This window comes from Mauremys mutica, chromosome 4 (assembly GCF_020497125.1).
Source record: "Mauremys mutica isolate MM-2020 ecotype Southern chromosome 4, ASM2049712v1, whole genome shotgun sequence".
Taxonomy (NCBI): Eukaryota; Metazoa; Chordata; order Testudines; family Geoemydidae; genus Mauremys; species Mauremys mutica.
This window is the reverse complement of record NC_059075.1, coordinates 20297384-20323652: the sequence shown is the minus strand read 5'-3', so window position 1 is coordinate 20323652 and position 26269 is coordinate 20297384. Positions and strand designations below refer to the sequence as shown.

Here is a 26269-nt window from a genome sequence, read left to right as displayed (position 1 = left end):
AGGGGCCAGTAGCAGAATCCGTGACAAGCAAGGTTCTCCAGGAACTGCACTGTAGAGGAGATGGGGCAGAGGGTCCTAGGCAGTAGTCCACAAGATGTTTACTTCACGCCCCTCTTTACCCCGTCTGTCCCCCACCCACCCCCAAGCTGGGAGCAGGGTTGCAGCTCGGGGGACGAGATGCAGACAGAGGAAAGGGGACTAAGGCTGGGCCACAGCTTAGGGCAGGGGTGAGAGCAGAGCCTCAGCCAGGGGTCTTGGCTGGCAGCTGGGGCCTGGGGCTGGCAGCCGGGAGTACATCCCCTAGTGCAGGGCCAACAGCCAGGAGCGGAGCTGAGCGGTGCTCTCTCCTTGCCCCCTGTGGGGGCTGGCCTGGACCCCAGCCTCACCCCCCAAATGTTCCTCCACACCCCACAGTTTGGGGACCTCTGTCCTACAGTAAGTGCTGAGGCTTTAGGGGGCTTCACATCCCCAGAAAGCCACTATGTTTAAGGCCTGAATCATGCGACAGAGTTCAGATTCTGCCAACAGAAGAATTAAAAGGAAACTTGAGGGAAGCCTCCCCTCCTCCTATGTCCTTGCCACAGGTTCTTCTAGTGGGGAGAGGGTCTCATCTTATAGAAATAACCTGTCATTCTCTAGTACAGCCATTTAAAATTAGGAATATTTTAGTGAAGCAGAGCTCTAGGTTTAGGTTTAATCAATCTTATCATGGACTAAAGTTAAAGGGATGCCACCATCAACTTGCTGAATCATTTGTTTGAAAATGTTGCTTGTAGTATTGTTACAAGTGATCCCTAAAATTATTAGAACTGAAAGACGTTGCTTGAGGGTTTTTTTTCTGCTACCCATCACTGTAGTATTCCAAGTGCCTTCCATGTAAAATCAATGGCAATAGCGAAGCCACTACTTGACTTCATGGCATCTCTAGCACTTCTTTTTTCAGGATAAAAATATGCTTTTTTTTTTGTTTTGATCTTTTAGATTTTCTTTTCTTTCTTTAGATGGTAGAGGTTTGGTGGTGCAAGGGGGTGTCAGTGTGTCATTATTATGGAGGAAAAAACTTTGAAGAAAGTTTTGCAGTGTTTCTTAAAGGTGGTCAGACTCTGCACAATCTCCTCTGGAAGTTTGTTCCATAGCAGGTCCCCTTGACTGAGAATGTTTTATCCCAAGCTCTCTCAAACTTCATCTTGGGCTTCATTTTCTGCATTGTCCCAAAGGACTGCAGCTGTCATGATAGTTCATAGACAGAATTGTGTCTTTAATGGAGCTGGATCCATTAGTTGCTTTGTTGATTAGGACCCAAAGCCTTAAACTGGCATCATAAGTTGACTGGGGAGCCCATGGAGGGACTTCAGCATAAGCCTCTTGTGCTCAAGGCAGCCTCCTAAACCACAGACATGGCAGACAGCCACATTTTGTAACAGCTAGAGCTGATGCATTATCTTCACATTCAGCTTCAGATACAGTGAATTACAGTAATCTACCCTAGATGTGACAAATGCATTGACTGTTGCCAGGTCCTTGTTGAGAAGAAAAGGAGAAAGTTACTTAACGAACTGGAGATGAAACTAATAGTTTTTAGATACTGATGGTACAAGGTCATCTAAGCTTAATGAGTCAAACTAGAAGCCAAAGCTTCACACTATTTTGATGGAGGCTTTATGTCATCAATGGAAGGTAGAAACTATGTCTTGGCTAGTCCTTCAAAATGTTTCCCCTCTCTGACTAGCACCACTGGTCTTACTGGGTTCAGCTTGAGCCAGCTGACCTTCATCCAAGAACCAATGTCTTGTAGGCATGCTGATATTTTAGTAGTAACAGTTGCATGGATTGCGAATGAGATATATAGTTCAGTGTCATTAACATACTGTTGGCAACTGGGTCAACATCTATCATTAGATATTGAAGAGAAGATGGGACAGTACAGATCCCTGTGGGATCCCTTCAAAGTTAGGGTGAGAGAAATTCTTTTTTCAGTCTGATTACTTTGTGCAGTTGACAATGCTTTACATATTATTTTCACTTTCTCCTCTATATAGACAGTTTCTCCCTTAGCGAAAAAAGACCCTTGCAAACATTAACAGGGGAGGACAAAAAACATCTATACAAATAATTTTTTTTAAAAATTTCAGGATATTAATTAAAGCCTGCCTTATTAGCAGTTGGAACATTTCAGTTAGTCATTATGACGAAGTTGATAATATCCCTTTAAAACAAGACAATTTTCTCACTCAAGCAGCCCTTTTTTCCTAATGTACTGAACACTAACTTACAAAATCAGATTTACAGCACCCACTGGGATCTCCAGGCACTACTGTGATACAAATAACGCAATAAAAATTGTCTCCAAAAGTGTTCCAAAAATATTAGTAGGAAAAAACCAAGCTAAAAACAGATAAAGCTGCATAAGCAAGTCTAAGATCTGACGTTTCATCCCAATTTTAAAGAAAATATTTCCATTAGTTCTCTGTACTGATTGTTCCCTTTTAGCTCGTTCTAGTTTCTTTTAATACCTCAAATATTTTTTTTTTAAAGAAAGATTATTTCCCCACGTCATTCAAAAAATTAAGCCTATGACTTCCTTGGGCCAGCTTTCCGTGGACTAAGTTCCACATCACAAAGTCACCATAATGGCTTCTGGCACTGCCTGGGTTGTATGTATTCTGTTGACAAAGACCTCCAGAGCTATCATAAATTGACTAGATTTTTAGAAAACCTAAAATGTTGGCGAGGAAAATATTGGGACACTGACTTTCCTAGTTCTTATATAGGTTTTGCAGTTTCATGGGAGAAGAAATTTTTGTATAAATACAAGTATGTTCTCACTTTCAGAATGTATCAACCAGCTTGTATAACATTCATACAAATAAATACTTTTGGGCCAACAGATGTCTCAATACTAGTGAATTTGTTTCTGTATGATAAACTCCTCCGTTAATCATTAAATGATCATAGAACAAAAAGTGTGTGTTCAAAAAGAATACCGTCAGCTTCATTTCTGTTTGTAGTTCTTTTCAAGAAGTCTCTTATTTTGTTTATTCAGTGGTTCTGCAGAATAAGAAATAAATTTCTGGTTTCATACCTGATTAATGCATAGTATTGGAGTTCTGAATCTACTGCTTAAACTGTGAAGTTTTGCTCCAAATGTCCGCAGATATCTGGCTTTCATAACAGAATCTTTTGCTCCAAATTCACATCGAAACAAAGCAGCCATAGAATCAATGACCACCAAACGCACCAGGCCTCTCAAGAGCAGTAAGGTAATCCTTTTAGCAATGCAGTTGTAGAAGGTGTCCTACCACAAAATACAAATATTCAACATTAGAACTAGTTAGAATGCTGGTACCTACAAAATTTTAAGACAGATACCTGTCATTTCACTGCTTGGCTCTGTGGTTATTTATGGAAAGTTATATTCATAAGCCAAGACAGTAGATCTTTACAACACAATTGTATTCTTTTGTGTAGGTCTGATGTCTGTCTGTTAAAAGTAGTCACAAGAAAAAACAAAAAAAGGAGATCAACTGCAGCACTAGTTTACACCTTGTGCAGCCTAGCACAGTAAAGTAAATGAGGCTGCACGAGGCATAAGAAGTCAAGAAAAAGTTTGACCTGGATTTTTGAGTCACGTATAAAATTCCAGTGTTACCCAAGAACATGATAGTGCAGTCCTATTCCATGGCCACTCTGCATTCAAGTTCTCACTTGAATGTTGAGGAGTTAACTCAAGGCTAGCATAAGTCCTCAGGGTATTGATAAATGAGAAAAAAAAAAGACAGTGTTCTTTCATCAAAGGAATTGAGATAGTACTGTATACAGCTATTATATCAGACCCTCTATTAACCAAAACTTCTGGTAAAAGTTAGTATCACCTGAAACTCCTGTTTCCTCCCCAGCTGATACAAAATTCCATTATCTGAATGTTTCTGAAGTCCCCAAAATATTTTAGATAGAAGTTACACTCCACTGGGTGCTTAGTAGTTTAATTTTCTTTTATCACATGCAACAGTTGTTCATCTTAGCAAAGAGGGAATTCTTTTGACACCCTTACACTGTTCTTGTGGAAGACACCATTCTTCACACATAAATAGGAATACACAGTTAAAGATTTATAAACATTCTTCCAGGATTAGAGGTCTTACACACTGACAACTTTCTACATTCCATGTCTGTCAAAATTATACTGAATTTCTTGGAACTGGAATACAGTAGGATTAACCTTACCAAACTGATTTGCAATTCACACAATTATCTTATGTTCACACTGTTAAGAACGGCCATACCGGGTCAGACCAAAGGTCCATCTAGCCCAGTATCTGTCTACCGACAGTGGCCAATGCCAGGTGCCCCAGAGAGAGTGCATCTAACAGGCAATGATCAAGTGATCTCTCTCCTGCCATCCATCTCCATCCTCTGACGAACAGAGGCTAGGGACACCATTCTTACCCATCCTGGCTAATAGCCATTTATGGACTTAGCCACCATGAATTTATCCAGTTCCCTTTTAAACATTGTTATAGTCCTAGCCTTCACAACCTCCTCAGGTAAGGAGTTCCACAAGTTGACTGTGCGCTGCGTGAAGAAGAACTTCCTTTTATTTGTTTTAAACCTGCTGCCTATTAATTTCATTTGGTGACCCCTAGTTCTTGTATTATTGGAATAAGTAAATAACTAACTGTGTTTCTAACTGTTGAAAATAATTCATTCAGCAGAATAGATAACCTTGAGAAAGATTTCTTACTGTGTTCCCTGTACACTAAGGGTGGTCTACAGTGCACTGGAGAGGTGACTGCAGTTTGGGGAGCCATAGCCAGCTACTGCTGCAATTTATTGCCTTGTCAATGTGTAACATTTTATATTTGGTGGGGTGCTTTGGTTCTACGTACATCCTATTATGAGCTGTTTCTCAGAACTCCTGCTGTTATTGTGCAGACTTTCTCCATGATAAATGCATTTTATAGTTTCAGAGGACTGGAATAAAACCATTGTTTCCCAACATAGGAGGACCAATTGTTGTCTGGACTGCAACAAAATGTGACATTTAGATTAGAATTTGCATTATCATCATCATCTACAATGTGTTCTTATATTTACCCTAGAATTTTTAAAATAATGATCTAGTACTTTGAACAAATATTATTTTTAACCTTTAGAGCCCATTAGAAAATGAAGGTTACTTATCCGTAACCAGAGTTCTTTGAGATGAGCCTCTGAATCAGGGGTGGCCAACCTGAGCAGGAATAAACTAGGAAATAGGGTTTTTCCCTGATGGTTGCAAATGGATGGCTGAATAGTTACGACTTCCCTGTGTTCATTGCTCCACTTTCTAATTTGAGCTGCATCTGACAAAGTGGGTATTCACCCATGAAAGCTCATGCTCCAATACGTCTGTTAGTCTATAAGGTGCCACAGGACTCTCTGCTGCTTTTACATTAAAAAACAAAACAAAAAAAACCACTCTTAATTCAATAGAATTAGGGTCAACATATAGTTAAGTTCCTGCTCTTGGTGCAAGAAAAAAAAAGAGTGTGTGATATTAATATTAGGACGTCTTTGTCTTTGGATCACAGCCATGCACAAGCATGGTATCCCTGTTGGGAATTAACTGGTATTTACCCACTCGTGGAACGAAAGAATATAAAATGGAGCCATCGCCAATGCACTTGTACTGTTGAATGAAAAATTCCTCTCAAAGAATCTACCAATACATCATCTTTCACTGGTAGGTGAGATATTGGACCCATCCAATGAGGACAGGGAATTTTTTTAAGAGGCTATTTCCCTCACAACTGGCTTGAGCAAACCCCTCTTTAGTGATCTGTGTAACATACTCACATAATGCTGTCCATCAGAAATTTAGACAGATTTGGATTTTATGAAGGGAGGAAAAGCCTTGCAAGCCAGAGAAATAGCTCTCAGCTCCCATATCTTTATGTGGAATCACATCTTTCACTGAGATCACAAACCTTGGAATGGGTGGAAATCACATTGAAGAATCCCTTACACCCTCTAGGAGCACTACTGCAAATGGCAGGAAGGGGATAAGGGAACTCCCTGGGGGCATGTTCTTACTCTGTCGTATGAAATAAGGGCTCAGTATTTTCCAGATACATTACGAATATCTGAGCATCAAGAAAAGGTGGCAAAGTCACATAGTGCCTTGGTGAGGCCTCAGATATACCTTGCTATTAAAAGGTATCACATAACTGTGCTAGTAAGGAATCTGTACACTGCAGGAAAAATTGCAGGTCTAAAATATATCAAGGCTTCAGTGATCACACATCTTCTAAATCGGCATGAAAGTACCCTTGTTTGTGCAAACTACTAGAAAAGAACCACCCGGCCACTCTACTGAGGGTAAAGTCTATTCCCAAACAGACAATCAACCATTCAATGAGAATAATCATGACAGCTAGGCATTTAATGGAACACTTGCTGCCACAGAAATGCTCAGGGGTATTGATAAAGGTCATCTTTGACTCAGATGTATATGTAAAGAGACATATGTGACCATGGGAATACTGGAATACTTCTGGAAATTAGGGTTCTGTCTCTGGAATTGTGATGGCGTGTACAAACCCCACACTAGAGAAGTAGGGGCTAAGGAGCAACTCTGAGCCCAGGCAGCCCCACCCCACTGCACCTGTAAAGCCTGTCCACAATGGAAGTAAGCTTAAAAAAGGAAGCAGAGTAGCTCAATGGAAGGCAGATGGATAGAGCCCTGCACAAATACAAAATTTGTATCCACATCCGATCTGTGGTCTGCAAAAATGGTCCACAAATGTGGATATCTGAGGATACAAAGTGGATATCTGCAGATTTGCAGGGCCCTACAGATGGGGAAGGTGAACTGACCTATGTTCTCAGCTCCTCTGAAGGAGCACCACAGAAGCTCTTGCTGCCCGAGACTTGGAAATACTAACCTGACCCAGCCTGCAAAGGAGGAACTGATGACTTTGAAACTTTAATTGTGTGTTCTGTTCTTTACTTAACTGTGTGTGAAGAGGAAGCACTGGTAGGAAGCGATCCAGTTAGGCAGCAGCATAACACCCTGAGGTGCAAATCTTAGCAGCCCACCACTGAATCCTGGATTTGAACCTGGTAGATAGGATGGGCCCAGGCTCCCCTACCAATCCCTAAAAAAGGGAAATGACATTAGTCTATATATCAGCATGAAACCTAGTTGGGGGAAGATCCGGAAGGCCTGAGAGTCCAGATCCCAATACCCTGACACAAGGGTGAAGCCCTGAAGCCCTTGCTGACCTCTGAAGACTTCCACATCATCGGACTTGTACCCCAAAAAGGGTGGACTTTTTGGAAGTCCTGGAAGGCTGAGTTGCTAAAAGGACAGACCATCACACAGCAGAGCTACAGTGAGAAAGGGGAACACCCACGAGGACAAGAACCTGCCATATCTTGGCCTGTCCACTAGGAAGGCACTGCTGGTGTGTGTTCCCCTTCACAGGAACCCAGATATGAATACAATGAACCATAGGTTGGGAGTACAGCCAGATAGCATTCTGACCCAATCCTATTGTCCATATTATATGATAGAAGGCTATAATTCACATTGTGGCCAGGAAACAAACCTCACACACCATTGTGTTCAGGTGATGGATGTCTCAACCCTTAGGTGCACCTGTTCATTCCAAGATGGGAGGAATCAAAGCTAGGTTTACTGAGATTTTCTGAAATGCTGTGCCTACTGCTCAATTGGATCCAAGTTCTCTAATGGTTCCAAGGAACGTTTGGTAAAGCTAAGGATAGGTGCCTCTGTGTTTCTACTACGGATACAAGGGCCTACCAAAGACACTATCCAACCCAGAGATACTTGTGTATTTCATGCTGGAGCCAGAGGCAAGCCTCAATAGTTTCTTTTCTGGCTTAGAATCAGGAACCAGTTATAACTGAAGGTAGGTACCCTGAGTCCAATAATGCTCTAATAAAGTTTATTCCTATGAGAGATCAGTCACACAGATCTATCAGCATATTTATGATGTCAGATTAAAGACTACCAGAGCAGTTGTCACAGCCCCTTATAAAAAGCTCTAAATCTAAAATAGGACCAACAGCACTCTATCTTCTCCAGAGAACCTTAGCAATACAGTTTCATTCCCTGAAGAAGAAAACGGATTCCAGGTCTCTCTTTTTGGAGGGTTACAAAGAGACTCTAAAGACAACAGGCAGTCCTTTCTCAAACATCAGATGGATCTTGCAACACCATACCTGATTTCTCCTACAGATGCTGTGTAGCAAAAATCTTCAGATCTGTGAATCTCAGAATCACTAGAACTGAGATAGGTATAGTACCTTTACATCCTAAGGAAGCATTTGACCATAGATCAGTTCTCAGCCTGCCAGATTCTCATAAATCTGGTTCTGGGCAGCTGATTTAGCCCTTAGGAACCTAGAGAACATCAACAGTTCCTGCCCAGAACCAAGTAAGCTCACAATTCCTGGACCAGGTAAACTGGCTTTCACAATTTCTGATAGTAAAAGAGTCTAAGAATGGATTGGTCCCTCTCTTCTTGCCTACAGGGCGAGGGTCTGATAGATGGAGCATTGGAATGGGAAAGTCTCCCAGGCAAGCAGGGCTCAGAGAGAGACAGAGAATGTGTGTGTCTGAAAAAGGTCAAACAGGAAGCATAATGTGAAAACTATCCTCTAACTTAGAGATCCACCATTTCAGATCTGATCAGAAGCTTGTAGTGCATTTCCCCTTTCCAGTGTTGCAAAGACCTTGCCACTGATTGTTTTTTTTATGCCACTACGTTGGGCACAGAATTAGTAAGGGAAGCAGCTCTGCAAAGATCCTGGTGTTGGAAATATAGTCCCCTACCAGACTTCACTAACTTGGGCAGATCTGGGGCCTCAGTAGTGCAGAGCCATTAGACAAGTGATGCAACAGTCAAAGATGTCAAATCCTCACGCTGGCTGGATCCCAGGTAATCAGATTCCTTCTTGGCAACTGTGCTTGCCAGTCCTTAATGTTTGACTATTGAATCTGGATTCAGACTCCAACCCTGGATCCATTTGTATCCAAAGCCACACTAACCATCCACAGACCTATACTCAGCATTTTTTTTTTAAAGTAACTCTGTATAGTGCTTTGTGGTGGATCCAGGTTTTGCTGCTCCCAGATCCATACCTGGTTGCCAGATCTGGGTTTTGCAGCCCCAGATCCACACTAGGCTGCTGGATCTAAGCTCTGTGGATGCAAATCCTTTGGAAATTGGATCAAAAAAAAAAACGAGAGCCACTGTAGGCACACAGCTAGGTCTCCTGCGACAGCCTGGACAGACCCAGAGACCTTGACAGTGAACAACCTGAGAAGTCTGTCTAGTGCAGAGGTGCAAGAGGCAGCCAAACCCACTCCAGTGGGACGCTCCTCAAAGTGAATGCTGGACTTATTCAGTACCAGCTAGCTGACTGGGCTTGAGGCGCCTCCACTGAGAGCCCACACAAAGCCCATGCCAGACAGACATCTCCTCCTGTCTTTTAATAGCAAAACCTGATTAAGACAGTAACTATAAAACAAAATTTGCCAAAAAAAGAGCAGAAAGAGATGGGGGAGGAGAAAAGAAAACCTGATGAGGAAAGTGTAGAGGACATTTTGTATGATCTGAACTCACTGCATCTTCAGCAGTTAGAAAGGAACTGAGGGGTGGTTGGGGCCACTCCCCCTTTTATACCCTCAGAACTCTCCAGGATGAGAGAGAGAGAGAGAGGGGTGAATGGCCCCAATGGACACTGCTCCAGAAAGTTGCAGATGCTCACAGTGCACACAGGTGCCTTGATCCCACAAGTAGGAATATGCTGAGGCCACTTGAAGTACATTTTCCATCAAATAAAGGGCCACTCATAGTCCTGAGGACATATGCTCTTGATGGCCTTATTTGCTACTCATGAAAATGGGAGGGGACTTGAAAGTGGCTTTGGCTGGGCATTTAGATATAAATAGTTTATTTATAAATTATCTGATTCAGGTTATAAACAGTTCACTAAAATACTGATGGACCAGGAATGCTTCTCAGAAGTTTTGGATGTGGAAAAACTACCCTAAATTTTTAAAGGAATTATTCTGATATTTTAGAAACTTTTGATCCCACATAGCATTATATATAAATTACAAAAATCCATACATGAGGGAGGCTACGTGCATGAGGAAAATTAAACCAGTCACTCATCTACGCTTATATAAAACACTGATGGGGTGACAAAGGGCAACTCAGATGTGTGACTTTTGAAATACCATCAATTACATAAGATTAGGTAAAAAGAATATGTTGCTGTAGCTAGAGCTGAACCTAGGAGAGGGTGATCAGGCCTATGGGTGCCAACATTCAGGGATGCAAGTCATCGCATTTAGGAAACGCATTTAGTAATGATTTTGCTTGTGCCTTCGAGGAGGGTGGGGCGCTGAAAACATTTTCCGCCTTGGGCAACCAAACACCTTGGGTTGGCCCTGGCTGTAGCTCAGTTAGTACAAACAAGTTCTCTAAACACTAAGGCCTCATCATTCATTCAAATCAGCAAGTGCAGACCTCCACTAAGGTCAATCGGACTCCACCTGGCCACAGGGAGACATATCCCAACACAGAATTAGGTCCTAGAGAGCTACTTCCAGTAAACTTGAGGTTTAAAAGCCACTTGAACTACATCACACTTTAAAGAGCTCTTTTCCTCACTGTAGAATTGCAGACGAAAGAAGGGAGTAAAATTCTCATTAAACTTATCAAATCTCAAATATATGTACAACCACTGTAATGTGGTACTTTACACTTTTTCTGCAGGCATTAGCTGCTGTTTGCATGGTTATTGTCTTTTCTCACCTCTAATAGTTTTAATCTCTCATCTTACTACTGTTCTCTTTGTTAAAACAAAATAAGTGGGGTATAAGTTACCAAGACTATCATGGAGTTCATTTTGATTATTACTCAGTTAGAAAATACACAATGGAAAAAACAAATGCATCCTGCACAGTAGTTTTTTGTGTTTGTCAAGACCAACTTGAAAAAATAAAAGCAATTACAAAAATAGCGCTAAACATTAAACCCATCAGGCTATCAATTATTAAGCTAAACTGATGGTTCGGTTCTAAATTATGCAGGATTCCCCCCAAATCTCTTCTTAAAACTAATCCCTGTATCATGACACATACAAGAATACTGGCAATGACTGGACAGCTGATATGCTATGGCTACTGTTTATCATGGTTATATCTTTGTTACCTTTCACTGCCCTGCATCCTGTTTGTTTTATCAACCGGTGTTTACAATGTAAGTTTTTCAGACAGTAGGTAAATTCTTTGGGGCAGGGACCATCTTTTTATTATGAGTTTTTACAGTGCCTAGTATAAAGAGTGGGTGGAGGTGTCTCTAGGCACTCTTGCAATACAAGTAAGTAATAGTAATGCCTCATATACTTGTTCTAGTATAATGGATTTTGGAAGAAGTTGAATGTTAGTCTGTAAAGATCTCTTGTCCTTTTCAAAAAAACTTCGTATGAGAATTAAATCTCTGAAAACTTGGATTCAGCTCCTAAATACAATATGAAGAGCTTAGGAAGCTGGTGTATATATAGAAAATCACCTTAATTTATTTGTGGTCTTTGTGAGCACTATTGCCTAGCTACAGTTAAGCCCCCTGTACTATTTGTTTGCATCTGCACTAATTGGATTTAGTGTTCCCAAGTAATTTATTTGTAAGTTGCACTGTTACTTACAAGGTCTGCTGCATGCTCAATGAAAACACTGTTTCCAAATTTTATTTTCTGTACGACATCAAGTGGAACATCTGCCCTAAATGTATGTTGTTGATCAATCAGTTGCTGCAAGCGTTTATTTGGGAAAACATCTTCTGTGCAAATGTAGACAGCTCCTGCAATCAAAAAAACAAAACAAAAACAAAAACAAAAAAACACACCTCTAATATTACACAATTCACATTACAAATATATATTTTTAAAATTCATTCCTTTTTCCGCTTAGCAATGAAAACTCAAATTAGGGAACATTTTCTTCTTAGAACTCTCTCAAAATCTGTTAAAAGGACAATTTTTACTTTTTTTACCCAAACTTGATGACCCAACAAAAGATACAGTTATGATCATAGCAGTCCTGCAGCTGTTCTTTTGGTGCCCAGTGCAATGATCACATCCTTTGGTTTCACAGACTCCTCTTTGCACTATTCATTGACCCACCAGATGACACTTATTGCATAGCTGCATAATTGCCTGACACTCGGTGTCCTCTTCAGATTCTCTTTTTTTGACCCTTTAACCTTCACACCGGTCCTTGTTATTTTTTTCTGTTCTCCCCCTGTAATTATACGAGTCCCAGGCTCAGTGGATCCTCCCGATAGGCTGCGGGAGGAGCCTTTAGCCAACCTCCCCAGAACCCAACAGGACTGAGGAATGGTCTCTGGCTTATGCCTTTGCTGTATAGACACATTATGAAGACCATGTCTCAATGATAAATACACCAATACTGCATCGTTTATTTTATATACCAATAACATTGATTAATGAAACTCATCCTTTGCATCTTTATGGGTGTCAAATGGGTGTGCATTTTACCATACTTTACACACCAGTAATCAACCCCTCACTGGGTTTAAAGAAGTCCAGTCACACAAATCCACTCCAGCTGTTCTTCTCTGAGTAGGTGCAGCCATGTATTCTACTCTGTGTGTGTGTGCGCACGCCCAATTCAAAGCCAGAGAATTTTGCCTAGCAGTATCCATAAGGGCAGCACTTGCACCTCATGGCCATAGCCACCCCTCCCGCCCCAGTAGCTATATGGCTGGAGTCATTCAAGGCTGACCACCAAGGTGGGAGGATGCTTGGTGGAGCCTCCAGCCCAGGAGCCGCTTCAGCACTTGATTGTGGGAACCAGAGATCCCATGACAATCACAGCCACATAAACACTGACCTGTGAGAGACACGGTTGGTGTATGTGTTTGTGACATGAAAATGACTGTTCTTTCCCCTTCAAAGGGTCTTTTCCCTGTATTTATAAAGTTTCATTGTTATAAATAGGTCTGTTTGCTTGGGTTTGGAATAAAAGTTTAGTTATGGAAACTGAATTCATCGTTATTATTTCACAATATATGCTGTGTGGCTCATCACTTAGAGACAATAGCAATAGGTGCATGTGCAATGCTATATTACTACACACACAGCACTCATTACAAGGTTCATATTGGAGGGCAAAAAACAAAATGCCAGGGCGAGCACACTATAGCAATACATATTACTGTGGCTCACTATTAAAATGGTCTTTCAATGCCTCCCTGAGCTGTATAGCTCACTGCTGAGCTCTTCTTATAGCCATGGTATCTGGCTGCTCAAAATCAGCAGATAGCCATTCCACTCCACCTCAGCAGAAACTTTTCCCCCTTTGCTTTACAGATATTATGAAGGACATAACAGGTAGCTATAATCATTGGGATAATTTTTTCCACTGAGGTCTAACCTCATAAGTAGACAGCGCGAGCTGTTTTTCAAATGGCCAAAGGTAAATTCCACTGTAATTCTGCACTGGCTTAGCCTGTAGTTGAAGCACTCCTTGGTACTGTCGAGGTGGCCGATGTACAGCTTCATGAGCCTCAGGAGTAAGGGGTAGGTCTCCAAGGATCGCTATTGGCACTTCAATGCCCCCGACGATGATCCTCTGGTCTGGAAAGAAAGTCCCTGCTTACAGCTTTCTGAACAGGCCTGTGTTCTTAAAGATGCCTGCATCATGCCCCTTCCCTGACCATCCCGCACTGATGTCAGTAAAACAGCCTGGGGATCCACCAGCACTTGCAATACTAAAGAAAAAGTAGCCCTTTCTGTTCATGTACTCTGTGGAAAAGTGGTCTGGTGCCAAAACAGGGATATGCCTGTCATCTATTGCCTCATTGCTGCAAAGCCATCCACTATGTCCCAGAGTCACAGTCCTTTGTAGCAGGATGCAATTAATGGCCCTGCAAACTTGCACCACAGCAACCCACACGGTGGATTTCCCAACTCCAAATTGATTCCCCACTGATCGGTAGCAATCTGGTGTTCCCAGCTTCCACATGGCAATCGTCACTTGCTTCTCCAATGTCAGTGCGCCAAAGGCTGGGGCAAACTCTGCTCAGACTTCCAGGAATGGGCCTTGCGCATCCAAAAGTTCTGCAGTCACTGCTCATGATCCCATACCTGCATAATGATGTATTCCCACCGGACTGCCTATTTCTCAGGCCCAGAACCTGTGCTCCACCATCTGCAGCTGCTCTGTGAATGCCAACAAGAACCTTGAATTCTTTCTCTGTCCAACAACAAGAAAGCCTCCAAGGAATTGTCTTGTTCCGCCATCTAGCTCCTCTGGTGACTCTACAAATGCTACAGGATCAGGTGCATTGTGCTCACAACTCTCATCACAATAGTGCAGAGTTAGGGGCATAATTAGGGCCCTACCAAATTCACAGCCATGAAAAAAAATGTGTCACAGACTGTGAAATCTGGTCTCCCCCTGTGAAATCTGGGCTTGTGTGCTTTTACACTATACTATATACTGTAGGTTTTATGGGGGAGACTAGCATTTCTCAAATTGGGGACCCAAAAAGGGAGTTGCAAGGCTATTGTAGCAGGGTTGCAGTATTGCCACACTTCTGCACTGCCTTCAGAGCTGGGTAGCTGGAGAGCGGCAGCTGCTGACCCGGAGCCCAGCTCTACAGGCAGAGCCGCTGCCAGCATCAGTGCAGAAGGATGGCATGGTATGGTATTGTCATCCTTACTTCTGTGCTGCTGCCTGCAAAGCTGGACCCTCAGTAAGCAGTCACCACTCTCCAGCCACCCATTTCTGAAGGCAGCAGCACAGGAGTAAGGGCGGCATGGTATGGATTTGCTTTTGCACTGCTGCTGGTGGGGTGCTGCCTTCAGAGCTGGGCACCCGGCCAATAGCTGCCGCTCTCCAGCTACCCAGCTCTGAAGGCAGTGCAGAAGGGTGGCAATACTGTGACCATGCTAAAATAACCTTGCAACCCTCTGCAACTCCCTGGGTCCCCAATTTGAGAAATGCTAGTCTCCCCCATAAAACCTACAGTATATAGTATAGTGTAAAAGCACATAAGCCCAGATTTCACAGGGGGAGTCCAGATTTCATAGTCTGAGACACGTTTTTCATGGCTGTGAATTTGGTAGGGCCCTAATTATGGGATGGAAATAAAATTATGGGATGCAGAAGAAACCATGTTCCCAGTCACCTGTGTGCAATTCATTTGCCTCCATGAGGTACTGTAAACCTTTCCCAAAAAACCCTGTGCTAGATAGTGGTGAGTTGCACAGTGGGATAGCTATCCACAGTGCACTGCTCTCTGTATCAATGCAAGCACTGGTAGTGAGGATACACACCGCTGACACAAGGAACGTCATGTGGACATGCAAAAGTGATTTAATTATCACAGAGAAAAATTTCCTCCATGACATTGTTAACAATGTATTAAAAAAAATCCAACCCCTACTGACAGAGGCCTGAGAGTCAAAATATTGATCTTTGTGAGTTAAGCTCTTGGGCACACCTGGAAACCAGCATTTTGTTCCACTTTGTGGTCCTGAATAAATTTGGTTAAGATAGAAACATTTTAAACATGCAACTGATTGTACGAAGCATATTTTTCACTAGTCACCTGTGCAACTTCTGCATTCATACTGTTGTGGAATGATGAAGCAAGGTGTTGCATCAAACCCCAATGGTCTGTCTTCATACAATACCAATTTTGTTTAAAATAAAATTACAAAACACATAGAAAGTAACAGGATTTGTTCCTGATCCTAAACTGAGAATTCTCATATATTTACCACATTACTGTCAAATAGTTTATCTATAAATACGTGCATATAAAGTAAATTCAGCCAAATAAGCAATTAAGGAGAGCTGTTCTTAGATTGACACAAACCCTCACCTAAGATAAAATTGTTGTGTGAACCAGTCCAGTAGTGGGACTGTGTGGGAAGAGGGGCTTTTGCTGATTTTTTTGGAGGGAGGTTTGTGGAGAACACAGAACCAGAAAATAAGAGACAGACAGACGACATCTAAACAGAAGCCTATAAGCACTGTATGGCCCTACAAGAAGCTAGAGAGCTTTTTGAGTTGGAGCTGGTTAAAAAGGCTTGGGGCTGAAAGCAAAGAAGCTCTCCCCTGTTTTTGGTTCCACTTGTCTGCCGAGAAGCAGAACTTTGTATATTTGTTGTAAACAAAAAAGATTGCATCAGAGAAAATGCCAGACTCCATCATCAGTTTCTACTCCCAATTGGAATAGCCCCAGGGCCATGAACTTTGACTAGTCACTCAGGTCAAAAAGGGGCAACGCTTGCAATATGTGCTGCTCCGACTGTCTGACCTCCAAAAACTTGCTAGTCACCTGTCTGCCAGACTGCCCCATCAACGGTCATGTCAGAAAGTTGGGTTCTGTTGTTCCTGTTCAAAAGCAAAGATTTACTCATTTACACGCACTCAAATCTAATCAGGAACCTCAGAAGCACTTTCTCCTCTCCACCCCTCAGACACTGTGTTTCCCTTCTGCAGGAGTTGTATTTATTACTATAGGCTCTGTGCCTGCTGATGTGCCACAAACCGCAGTTGGCAGTGCAGAGGCGAGGAGATCAATATGCCCCGAACAAAACAACATAACAGCCCCAAGCACTAATGGGGAGGCTGGGATGCTGTGGAATCCAGCCATTACCCTCTCACACAACTGTGCCCGTGCAAGGAGGATTCTACTGGCAAAAATGCTACTAGAATGAGGTGCCTTCCTTTCTGCCCCCAATACCCTATATCTGAATCCATTTAGTTCCTTTCTCCCAGCATAAATGGAGGGGAGGTCTAAGGCACGAATAAGAATATGTCTGATCATGTAAATGAGGATAGATCTGAACTTGTGACACATGTAACGCTTAGTAGCATCCAAGGAAGGAACTGAAGGGGAGGACTAAAAACATTGATCGGAGCAGAAGCATCTATGACAACCTAGAGCAAAAAAAATGTAAGCCATCCCTGCCTTTTGACATTTCAAGAATTTTCCATGTGGTTGGACACAGTAGGAAACAAGTTGAGCAACTTTCACACAGTAAACCCTGAGAGCGTCAAAGTTAAACACGATGCTGCAAGGGAGGCAGAATAACAGACTAGCCAAAACATTAGTCATACAGAGGACCAGACTAAAGAGTTCTCAGAATTGAGCTTTCTTCCTTCCCAATTAAGTACAAAAATGCAAACAAAAAAATACAAAGGATCGTTGGCTTTACAATAATAATGGTTACGTTCAAATTAGCCTTCCAATCTACTTACTTGCACAGACATGGGAAAAAATGTAGGGTACAACACAATGCTTATGACTTTTTTGACTATATGTCCATCAGTTTTGCCCTGTACATCATGACCAGATCCTTTGTGATACTGTAACCCCTGCTTTACATAAGGGATACTTAGCACATGCCTAAGATATTAATGTAACAATATCTGTCAGGTGGATCGTTTTGTCATGTCAGTTTTCATGAAGAGTCAGGGGGCGGTCATGATGCTGAAACCTAACACACTCCATCTGTATATGCCTTATGCATTTTGATTAACAAACTTTCCAGTATTCTTGATTGTTGAGGGAAAAAGTCAATCATAACTCAATGGAAAGTCATGTCTGATTCTATTCACACAGCCACCCTAATCTGTGTGCCAGCAGCAGCCAGTAGTAAGAGTGGAAAGTATTGTGGGGATGTAGCAGTTGTACACAGCATGCTTTTCTTTTCCAAATGCCCAGTTTCTCATTTTACTGCTAATGATTCTGTATCCACAGATACAAATATTTATTGCAATTACACAAATTATGTAGCTTAAAGCTAGCATACTCCCTTAAAACAATAAGTAAATCTGAAAGTGTATTGTACTTACCAGATTCTAATCCTCCATATTCATAAGGATACTGCACAGAAAGGCACAGCTGCAAACTAATCTGAGTCTTCCCAGCAGAGCTCTCACCAGCAAGTTCTGTGATCCCCACCACAGGAATGCCACCTCTTAACAAGCTATCTAGTACTGAGCAACCCAGGCTTAGTTTCTGGTGTTGGGATGTGCAGTGATCTTTGTCTTGGTACAGCTGAAGTGCTAGAGGATATTTTTAAAAAGAAAGTTCTATTTAGCATTTTCTTAATAAGGGACAATATAACATAGCTGCCACATTCTAGGTAGCTCTATGATTGACATTTTTTCCAGATATAAGCATGGTTCAGCCTGTTTTCCTCCCAACTAACAATCTATGCACTGAGGAATCTGCTTGTAAATTGGTACAGATTGCATTTACGCTGATCCCCTCCATGCTAGAACTTTCCCCTCTTCCTGTCCTTTAAGGAGACTTTTGGGGACCGCTGCAGCAAGGAAAATCTTGTCTGCATGACTTCAATGGAGCAGATATGACCAGGAAGTGGAGGTAGGGTTGCCATCTTTCTAATGGCTGGTAACCTGACTCCTGAGGCCTCACCCCCTGCTCCACCCCTGTCCTTCGCACCCCACACTTCCCCCTCCAGCTGGGCTTCCTCTGCTCCGGGACTGAAATGAGAGCTGCTGTAGCCTAACAAGGAGCTTGCCTGCAGGTAGAAGGTGGCCCCGGCTGAGCAGGGGCTGGCATGGATTAATAACCCCATTCCTTCCCCTGCCCCGCGGTAACCGGACTTTTGGTGTCTGGTCAGTACATCTGACTGGACACTGCCAGGTGCCCTTTTTGACTGGACTTTCTGGTTGAAAATTGGACACCTGACAACCTTAAGTGGAGGAGAGCTGCTAAAGGTCAGGAAGCAGTATGAAAACATAGAAGGCTCTGTACTTCTGGCTAAGCTTTAAAGATCCACACAGATAACAAGAAATGGTGGATTCAATTCCTCAATTCCTAGCCCATTCCATTAGAGGAGGGCAACCCCTGCACTATGAAATATTCTGGTGGAAATTCTAAGAGGGGAATCTTGCAGAGTCCTGTCCCCCAGCCAAGATTTTCCATGTAGAGGAATTATTTGACCCTATAAGACTGAGTACAATCCACTCCTGTTTACATTCAGCGCTTCACAGGATCAGGCCCTTTAGGAATATAAAAGCATCTGCTAAAGCAGTGGTTCTCAAACTAGGGCCACCACTTGTTCAGGGAAAGCCCCTGGCAGGCCGGGCCGGTTTGTTTACCTGCTGCGTCTGTAAGTTCGGCCGATGGCGGCTCCCACTGGCCACGATTCACCGCTCCAGGCAAATGGGGGCTGCAGGAAGGATGGCCAGCATGACCCTCGGCCTGTGCCACTTCCTGCAGCCCCTATTGGCCTGGAGCAGTGAACCACAGCCAGTGGAAGCCACGATCAGCCAAACCTGCGGACGCAGCAGGTAAACAAACCAGCCTGGCCCGCCAGGGGCTTTCCCTGAACAAGCGGCGGCCCTAGTTTGAGAACCACTGTATTAAAGAGTAACAGGAACTAACAGCTTTTTATTTCCTGAATACTTGACTTGACTGAGAAATAATTCATCAATATACTATTACCTGCTATACAAAAAATGTTTTATGCTCTACTTCAACAATAGATCTTTGAACAATAAATTTAAACCTTTCATTATAGCTCAAAAGTCTAGAACGGTTTTTAATTATGGAAATACAACACTTTGCTTGTATTGACAGTATTACCTGTAAGCACACAGCTTTTCCTCAATGTACCAGAGACTGTTTTCAGTAAGCACTGTACATCCATACTGGACAGTTTTGTCAGCCTTTGCAAGTCTGCTCCAGAAAGATTCAAAATCTCTTTTATTGATTTTATATTAGCTGAAATTAGAGGAATTCTCATAAATGCTTTTGGATTGACTATAACCTTACAAAAAGAGAAGGATTTCCATTTATTGTTAATTTACTGAGAGAACTGGTTAAAAAAAAGTTACAAGTATTGTTTATGTTATCATGATTATCAGTGATTTTGAATGGAAAGGGACTTTAATTTTTTTTGGAAGGCTTTAAAGCATTATCAGCCTTAACATCAGAGGGAAGTGGGGCCTGAGAGAAGGCTCTGATACAGAAGCAATTTCACTATAATGTTCTTCTGGTGCACCAAAGTGGAGTTACTTGTGTGTAAACTGGCTGCTTTTGATTTTCAACTTCTTCTTGAAGAAGGCAACAACAGAAATTAAAGGCACATTGCAAATAAAATTGACTAGATTAGAAAAGGATAGCCTGACTGTTCTATTAGGAAAGAAATGAACAGACACAAACTCCAGTATTCCAACCTCTTCTTGACTGCTTGGAAGCTAGGACACTACTCTTGACAAGCTTTTGACATGGGAGGTAGCATGCATTTGGGGTTTATCAAAAGCAGATGATAAAGCTGTTTGGAAAGATCACCACTGGAAGAAGAGGGTATCACTTGCAAATATACACACACTGTCTCACCAAGTATTTAAATTAGATTTCCAGTATGGATATGACTATGTACAGGTAGATATTATGGTAATAGCAAATCAGGAATGTACATACAGGTGGATTAAATTACCTTTCTTAACAGCAGCTATCACTTTGGGGTTCATGTCAAACTGGTCCCAATCCATGTCTTGATACAGTACTATAGTGACTACAGAGCCTGGTGATTTCAAGGAAATTGAAGTCTTATCAAACATACATGAAATACAGAACATAAGTATTTATTTCATTTGACCAACTTTGTGGGAAAATGGACATTCAAATATTATTAATTCCTAACAATATATTTGTCTATAATCCATAGCCCAGGATGTAATTAGCCATTCACATGATGGAAATTCTCCTCAGATGCTCTCTGGCTACACCCTACTGAAGACAGATTACGGTAACACTGATGAAAGGAACAGTTGGTAATTATTTCAATTGCCTGTAGCTGAGCTACAGCTGTACAGCTCCCTAGCTTTTCATTTTCAAAGAGAAATAAAATCATGCAAATGTAATATAAAATAATCCATGACTATTAAGCTGTCATGGGATAAAAGGAAAGGCCCTTTCATGGATTGAGAACTGGTTAATGGACAGGGAACAAAGGGTAGGAATTAATGGTAAATTCTCAGAATGGAGAGGGGTAACTAGTGGTGTTCCCCAAGGGTCAGTCCTAGGACCAATCCTATTCAATTTATTCATAAATGATCTGGAGAAAGGGGTAAACAGTGAGGTGGCAAAGTTTGCAGATGATACTAAACTACTCAAGATAGTTAAGACCAAAGCAGATTGTGAAGAACTTCAAAAAGATCTCACAAAACTAAGTGATTGGGCAACAAAATGGCAAATGAAATTTAATGTGGATAAATGTAAAGTAATGCACATTGGAAAAAATAACCCCAACTATACATACAACATGATGGGGGCTAATTTAGCTACAACGAGTCAGGAAAAAGATCTTGGAGTTATCGTGGATAGTTCTCTGAAGATGTCCACGCAGTGTGCAGAGGCGGTCAAAAAAGCAAACAGGATGTTAGGAATCATTAAAAAGGGGATAGAGAATAAGACAGAGTATATTATTGCCCTTATATAAATCCATGGTACGCCCACATCTCGAATACTGTGTACAGATGTGGTCTCACCTCAAAAAAGATATTCTAGCACTAGAAAAGGTTCAGAAAAGAGCAACTAAAATGATTAGGGGTTTAGAGAGGGTCCCATATGAGGAAAGATTAAAGAGGCTAGGACTCTTCAGTTTGGAAAAGAGAAGACTAAGGGGGGACATGATAGAGGTATATAAAATCATGAGTGATGTTGAGAAAGTGGATAAGGAAAAGTTATTTACTTATTCCCATAAAACAAGAACTAGGGGTCACCAAATGAAATTAATAGGCAGCAGGTTTAAAACAAATAAAAGGAAGTTCTTCTTCACGCAGCGCACAGTCAACTTGTGGAACTCCTTACCTGAGGAGGTTGTGAAGGCTAGGACTATAACAATGTTTAAAAGGGGACTGGATAAATTCATGGTAGCTAAGTCCATAAATGGCTATTAGCCAGGATGGGTAAGAATGGTGTCCCTAGCCTCTGTTCGTCAGAGGATGGAGATGGATGGCAGGAGAGAGATCACTTGATCATTGCCTGTTAGGTTCACTCCCTCAGGGGCACCTGGCATTGGCCACTGTTGGTAGACAGATACTGGGCTAGATGGACCTTTGGTCTGACCCGGTACGGCCTTTCTTATGTTCTTATGTTACCCAGAACTGTTTTGATTTATTAAAACATAGGGTGACTAAATACTACAGCATAATGCGATCCAACTGTTTTTGAAACTTTGATCTAAAAGAGAAAAGCCGAGTCATGTGCTATAACTATATAACAAAGTAGCATTATAAGGCTTTTTACTATTTATATAATGGATTGTGCAATGTAATGGCAGACAAGTATAAAACATATTTACAAGACGTAGTTCCTCAGTTAATCTGCTTTTTAAAAAACAAAAGGGTCCAATTATTTGGGATATATACATAATATATGGAAATGGGTCCTGAGAGCAGGATTAATATATTAAAAAGTCAGTGATTTAAACATTATTTCATTAAAATTAAGACCTATTTAAAACAAACACAATCAATACCTGTCTCAAGGGCTAAGCTTAATTCATCAGAAGAGAAGTACATTTTGCACTTGGTAAAATGAACCCTCTAACCAGCAAAAAGTGACACTTATTGGCTTAAAGTTGTATTTCAAAGGGGGACATCAAGCATCAGTGGTGGCAAGCAAAAGCAATGGAGATCCCAAAGCACTTTACAAACTTTACCCACACAGTACCACTGAAATGCAGCCACTGCATCATACAAGTGGGAAGGGAAGGCAAATTTTGAGCAAGAGATGAGGACAAACACCTCTGCTTATGAAAAGTGCTCTAGGATCTTTAATATTCACATGGAGTAGAAAGGATCTTGGCTTTTAAAATCTAATTTACATGCACTAAACTACATGGTATGGAATGCATCATCAGAGAAAGATGAAGAGGAGAACCAGCTCAGCAGGTATTTGAATTTATGGTCCTGGGGAGTTCAGATATTAAACTGGATACTTAAACCACTAAGCTAGAGACACCAGGTCTTCAAAGTGGAAAACCTGAATTCTTCCAAGGAAGGATGTGGGCACACAGGCGGTGGTTTTGGTCAGCATTAGAGAACTGTGTGTGGAAGAAAGAGAAATAAGTGGGTGCTTATTCTTTCCTCCCCTCCCTTGGAACCCTGACCAATCTTCTGAACCACTGTTTTGCATTTGGTGGGTCTGATCCTGCTTGGAGGGGATGTCACAAAAGACAACTGAGGGAATGCAAGGCATTGAAAATGTTATTGCAATTCAAAGCAAAACAAATAGACACAAAAAATGCCACACATCCCCTCCCCCCCACATTCCCTGCCCACCCTTCAAGGACAAGTATTCTCTGTCAACCTTAAAACATCCACACAAATAAGTTATACAGGGTAACTGTTATCAGCACTACTCTCTTGCTGTTCCATTTATTATAAAAGTAAGGGGAGTGTGAAAATCTTGGACTTCAAACTATAGGTAAATAAACTGGAGAGACAAAAAAAACAGGAGTACTTGTAGCACCTTAGAGACTAACATTTATTTGCGCATAAGATTTCATGGGCTACAGCCCACTTCATCAGATGCATAGAATGGAACATACAGTAAGAAGATATTTATACATACAGAGAACATGAAACAGTGGAAGTACCCATACCAACTGTAAGAGGCTAATTAATTAAGAGAAGTTATTATCAGCAGGGGAGAAAGACTTTTGAAGTGATAATCAAGATGGCCCATTTCGGACAGTTGACATGAAGGAGTGAGGATACTTTAACATGGGGAAATAGATTCAATTAGTGTAATGACCGAGCCATTCCCAGTCTCTGTTGAAATCTAAGTTAATGGTCTTTAGTTTGCATATTAATTCAAGTTCAGCAGCTTCTCATTGAAGAGACAAAGAAACCCTGACCTATGCCAAACAGCCCTGCTACACCTTTCCCCTGGGATTCCAGGGGTGGGGCAGACATGGAAAACCCACTTAAAAAACAACACCACAGAAATTGTCTTGTTTTTGACTTAATTGGCTTGTGAGTTGCCTGTTGGCTAGTAGCTTGTTGCTTCTTTTTTTGGTCAGCTCCAGGCAAGCAGGGGTAAGAGTGTGAGGGGTACACAGCCGGCCCACCAGAGTCCCAGACTGCACACCAGGGGGAAAGCTAGTCAAATACACTCTTGGGGTTCTTAGGGACTGGCTTGTTTTGAAATGGGATGAGCCTGATTTTTGGCTTAGTGTGAAAGTCAAGGTGCTTATTTACCATGTGAAAGTTGGCAACTGCGGCGTGGGGCTGTTCCCACAAATTAGACACCTCTGAGGAAAGCCCACTTCACAGGTGACAGGCAGCGCCACACACGGCACCGCAGCTGCCATCCGTGGAGCAAGAAGGGGGTGACACTGAGCCCGGTCTACACATGGGGCTTGCCCCCGTCCAGCCACCACAGCAGCCTGAGGCAGGCAGCTCGGGCGGAGCGGTGCCTCCCAACAGGGCGCGATGCCCCACAGTCCCCGCCGGGAATTACACCGCCCTGGGTGAGGCCCGAGGCCCGCCTACGCCCGCGCTGAGGAGGGCGCGGCTCGCCCCACGGCCAGGCAGGGGAACGCCAGCGGCATCGGGACTCACAGCACCGGGAAGGGCCGAAGCGTCTCTTAGCCCCCGCCGCGGCTCGTGGCGGCACCGGAGGTGGATAACGGTGGGGGTGGGACGGTTAAACGGCCACACCCACAAGGTCTGACCCGGGGCAGGAAGGGGAGAATTTCCCTACCCCAGCCGCACCCGGTCCCGCCTCCAACGTGAAGCCCCGCCCCCTGTTTTCCAGACGCTTCCTCGCCCCAGGGAAGCCTCGCGACCCGCGCTCCCGGACCATACGGCGCGTAGGTAAAACCGAGTCGCCAATCAGGGAGTGACTTGCCTGAGTCTTCGCACGGCCACGGCCAACCGCCCTCGCAGCTTGCCAGCCAATCAGCGGGCACCACGCCCAAGAAGGCGAACGGGATGGGCGCCCTAGAGGTTATAGATGGCCGCTAACCCGAGGATATTTGTCTGAAGCCGCGCAAGGCGCGCACCAATCAGAGACGCGGTCGAAAAGCCCAATCAGATGGCGTCAGGGTCAGGCCAATCCCAGAGAGTCTATTCAGAGCCCTAAAGGGGTGCCGGCGAATCAGAGCGTTCGGAGTCGTGGCCTTCCTGAGGGATCAACCCTTGGTTCCGCCCTCCGCACATTCCGATTCGCTCATTGGTTACAGGCTTTATCCGGGTTCAGACACTCGGGCGGCCTCTCCTCCTCTTTCGGGGTTAGGGGATGTTTTTTCGAGCTGCGCATGCGCCTTAACTGCGGTACTACATTGCGATAGGGGATTGGCTGAGAGTATGTGTAGGCCACATTCCATTGGGTGAACCTAGTAGTGGGCGGGTCACTAGTCGGAGTGTTCATTGGCAGAGAGCGGCATCAGTTTTAGGGAAGTAACGGGAGATTGGGTGGTGCGCTGCCCTTCGTTGCTTGGGCTGGTAGCGGGGGCGCTGTGGGAAAGATGTCGGGCGGGGAGGCCTGTGATGGGAAGAAGCTGGTTCGCTCGTCCAGCGGGCTCCGCATGGTGCCAGAGCACCACGCCGCCCGCAGCCCTTTCGGCCTGGATGAGCCGCCTTGGGTGCCTGATAAGGACGTAAGTGCGGGAGCGCGACCCCCCTTTCCGCCCCGACCTCCTGTCCCCCGCCAGCGGGACGTCTCCCCGCCCCCCTTTCCGCCCCGACCCCCCCCCCGTCCCCCGGCAGCGGGACGTCTCCCCGCCCCCCTTTCCCCTCCGACCCCCCCGTCCCCCGCCAGCGGGACGTCTCCCCGCCCCCCTTTCCCCTCCGACCCCCCCGTCCCCCGCCAGCGGGACGTCTCCCCGCCCCCCTTTCCCCTCCGACCCCCCCGTCCCCCGCCAGCGGGACGTCTCCCCGCCCCCCTTTCCCCTCCGACCCCCCCCCGTCCCCCGCCAGCGGGACAGCTCCCCGCCCCCCTTTCCCCTCCGACCCCCCCGTCCCCCGCCAGCGGGACGTCTCCCCGCCCCCCTTTCCGCCCCGCCCCCCCGTCCCCCGCCAGCGGGACGTCGCCCCGCTCCCCTTTCCGCCCCGCCCTCCCGTCCCCCGCCATCGGGACGTCTCCCCGCCCCCCTTTCCCCTCCGACCCCCCCGTCCCCCGCCAGCGGGACGTCTCCCCGCCCCCCTTTCCCCTCCGACCCC

General features: G+C 43.8%; 2 protein-coding genes across 6 annotated transcripts in view; one reads left to right on the top strand and one right to left on the bottom strand.

The window, feature by feature from the left end:
• XRCC3 (X-ray repair cross complementing 3) overlaps nucleotides 1-25325 on the bottom strand; it is a 30106-nt gene extending 4781 nt beyond the window's left edge. The window contains exons 1-6 of one of the 4 annotated variants that reach the window (XM_045015758.1): nucleotides 24957-25325; nucleotides 20533-20619; nucleotides 19677-19769; nucleotides 17915-18127; nucleotides 11725-11879; nucleotides 3083-3295 (exon numbers count right to left, since the gene is read on the bottom strand). In XM_045015758.1, coding sequence (XP_044871693.1) covers nucleotides 3083-3295; nucleotides 11725-11879; nucleotides 17915-18127; nucleotides 19677-19769; nucleotides 20533-20587 — 729 coding nt within the window. In that variant the 5' untranslated portion in view covers nucleotides 20588-20619; nucleotides 24957-25325. Of the gene's footprint in view, nucleotides 1-3082; nucleotides 3296-11724; nucleotides 11880-17914; nucleotides 18128-19676; nucleotides 19815-20532; nucleotides 20620-24304; nucleotides 24775-24956 lie in introns of those variants that run through there. The other 3 variants (XM_045015756.1, XM_045015757.1, XM_045015759.1) reach the window with 3 other exon arrangements.
• Nucleotides 25326-25501: 176 nt separating this feature from the next.
• The window catches only part of ZFYVE21 (zinc finger FYVE-type containing 21), a 31464-nt gene continuing 30696 nt past the window's right edge, over nucleotides 25502-26269 (top strand). Inside the window, exon 1 of one of the 2 annotated variants that reach the window (XM_045015760.1) lies at nucleotides 25502-25707. In XM_045015760.1, coding sequence (XP_044871695.1) covers nucleotides 25576-25707 — 132 coding nt within the window. In that variant the 5' untranslated portion in view covers nucleotides 25502-25575. The remainder of the gene's footprint in view (nucleotides 25708-26269) is intronic. The other variant, XM_045015761.1, reaches the window with a different exon arrangement.